The sequence below is a fragment of the Verticillium alfalfae genome, genomic scaffold (assembly GCF_000150825.1).
Source record: "Verticillium alfalfae VaMs.102 supercont1.17 genomic scaffold, whole genome shotgun sequence".
NCBI classification, from domain to species: domain Eukaryota; kingdom Fungi; phylum Ascomycota; class Sordariomycetes; order Glomerellales; family Plectosphaerellaceae; genus Verticillium; species Verticillium alfalfae.
This window is the reverse complement of record NW_003315022.1, coordinates 44,614-46,726: the sequence shown is the minus strand read 5'-3', so window position 1 is coordinate 46,726 and position 2,113 is coordinate 44,614. Positions and strand designations below refer to the sequence as shown.

The window sequence follows — 2,113 nt, the reverse complement described above, 5'->3', positions numbered from 1 at the left end:
TCATGACCGTAGATCGAAGACGAATCGATTGCCCCGCGCCACGCGCGTCAAACATGACAGCACCTTGAGCCCCCAGCTGCGACTCAACCGTGCATCGCACAATGTGCTGGTCATGAGCACCCAAATCTGTTTCTGATCGTTCGCCAACCCCCATCTATCTTTACCAAGCCAGCAGCTCGCCTAGTCCATGCTCTTGGAGATACGCATTGACCCCTCGCTCCGTGTTCTCCCATAGTCCATCGCCAATCGTCGGATCTGTCGAAGCGCCGCGCTGCAGCAGAGCGACCCTGCCCACGGGGAGCATGAACCGGCCGGCGAACACCCCGGGCTTGCTCCTCACGTCGAGGGCCGTGGTCGCAAAGAGGGAGTTTCTCGCGCCCTCCGCCGGCGTCACGGCGAGGCGCTGCATCAGCCCCGTGAGCCAGGGCTGGAAGACACTCGCCATGGCCGGCGTGCGGATCATGCCAGGCGTAACAGCCATGACGAGTATGGGTGATGATGATGCAGGACAATCGTCGCCGTACGCTTCGTCGAGGCGGCGCTGCAGATCTCGGGCGTAGAGCGCTGTGGCGAGCTTGGAGACGGCGTAGGCGAACATATCGATGCGGATGAAGATGGGGAACAGCCAGCGGTGGGCCCAGGGGTAGTACGGCACTGGGCTCTCGAGGGCATCCGGGCCGGTGAAGTTTGGCACGTAGCTCGCGGGGATGAAGTCCGATTGCACGTTTGACGAGACGATGACGATGCGGACGTCGGCATCTGGCAGACGCGCTGTCGATTTGAGGAGGGGGAGCAGAAGATTGTTCAGGGCGAAGTGGCCGATGTAGCTGGGATGTCAGGTCTCGCCATCAGGAGGTCAAGTGACAGGCCAGCAGGAGACACTTACTTGACGGCCAGATTGGGCTCTCAGCCCGAGACCGGGCGATCCAAGCCCGTGGTGCCGCACGCGTTGTTGACTGCAGACCTATGTCAGCACCGGGGCTACGGGAAGATGTGTTGGGCTGAGAGCCAGGAGTATGCACACTGATGATGTCCAGCCTCGTCTCGTTTGCCTTGACGTGGTCGGCGGCTGCGACAACGGTCTTGAGATCACTGAGATCCAGGCTGACCCAGGCCAACTGGCCCGGCTTGATCTCCGGGTGTCGGTCGTACATTTCGGACATGGCTTGGCGGGCCTTCGGCCTGGTACGAGAGGCCATGTAGAGTTTGGCGCCGCGCAGGGCGAACAGCCTGATGGTGTCGTAGCCGATGCCAGAACTGTTTGGCGGACTGGTCAGAGATGGCTCGTGGCGATGGTTGGAAGTTCGACCTACTTCCCCCCCGTGACGAGAGCGACCCTGCCGCGGAGATCAGGGGCATTGGCGAGGAAGTCCCACGAGCCAGTCATTGTTTCGACTTGCGGCTTGAGTTGTGATCAGACTAGAGGGATGTGAAGTCGAGATGAACGAACCCTGACGATAAAAGAGGTAGCTGAACTGTCATGGCGAAGGGGGAACTAAATATGGCCGGGATCGATCTTAAGTACGACCTTTGAACCAGACATTTACATCAGGAGAGGGCAGCACTCCTCAGGATCTGCCCACAGCAATAGGCCGTCTTCCGCATCGTTTCCTTCTGGTTACGAGGCGTTCATCAAAGGCAAAGACTGGACATGGCTGTATCTGTATAAGCAACCATGGGCCAAAGCAAGGACTCTCCCACGCAAGAGTGACAGCAAGAAGCCTGCCTGGGTGCACGCCCAAGCTTTTGCCGTTTTGGGTCTTCATTTTGGGTCTTCGGCAAGCGAAATATCACGCAAAGACACAGTTCACAGCGTCGTTGGGTCATAGGCGGACTATACGGACATATGCGGACTATACGTGGAGATGCGGGCCGCCTCTCTCCGCCGCAGATTTTGGGGGGGCACTCCGTGAGAAGTGACATCAATTTATGTTCTCTCCCCCCCCCCCTCAATGAGGTTTTTTTGTGGGGGGAGAGACGCCCAGCCGACCTCCCTGCAGCAAGATTTCACTGGCAAGGACTAGGATTTTTACGTGTCGGGAGATGTCCTTTTCCCCCCCCTCCAAGCATTTGGGGTAGACTTACAATGGGGGGGGGGTCACAAACTCCCCGA

The 2,113-nt window shown here is 58.7% G+C and overlaps 1 protein-coding gene across 1 annotated transcript; it reads right to left on the bottom strand.

Moving 5' to 3' along the window:
• Window positions 1–160: 160 nt before the first annotated feature.
• VDBG_09856 (conserved hypothetical protein) lies at window positions 161–1,387 on the bottom strand (the record flags this gene model as incomplete). Its single annotated transcript, XM_002999770.1, has 3 exons — window positions 161–771; window positions 887–1,257; window positions 1,314–1,387. 3 exons carry the CDS (start codon window positions 1,385–1,387, stop codon window positions 161–163), a joined length of 1,056 nt encoding a protein of 351 aa, XP_002999816.1.
• Window positions 1,388–2,113: the final 726 nt, after the last annotated feature.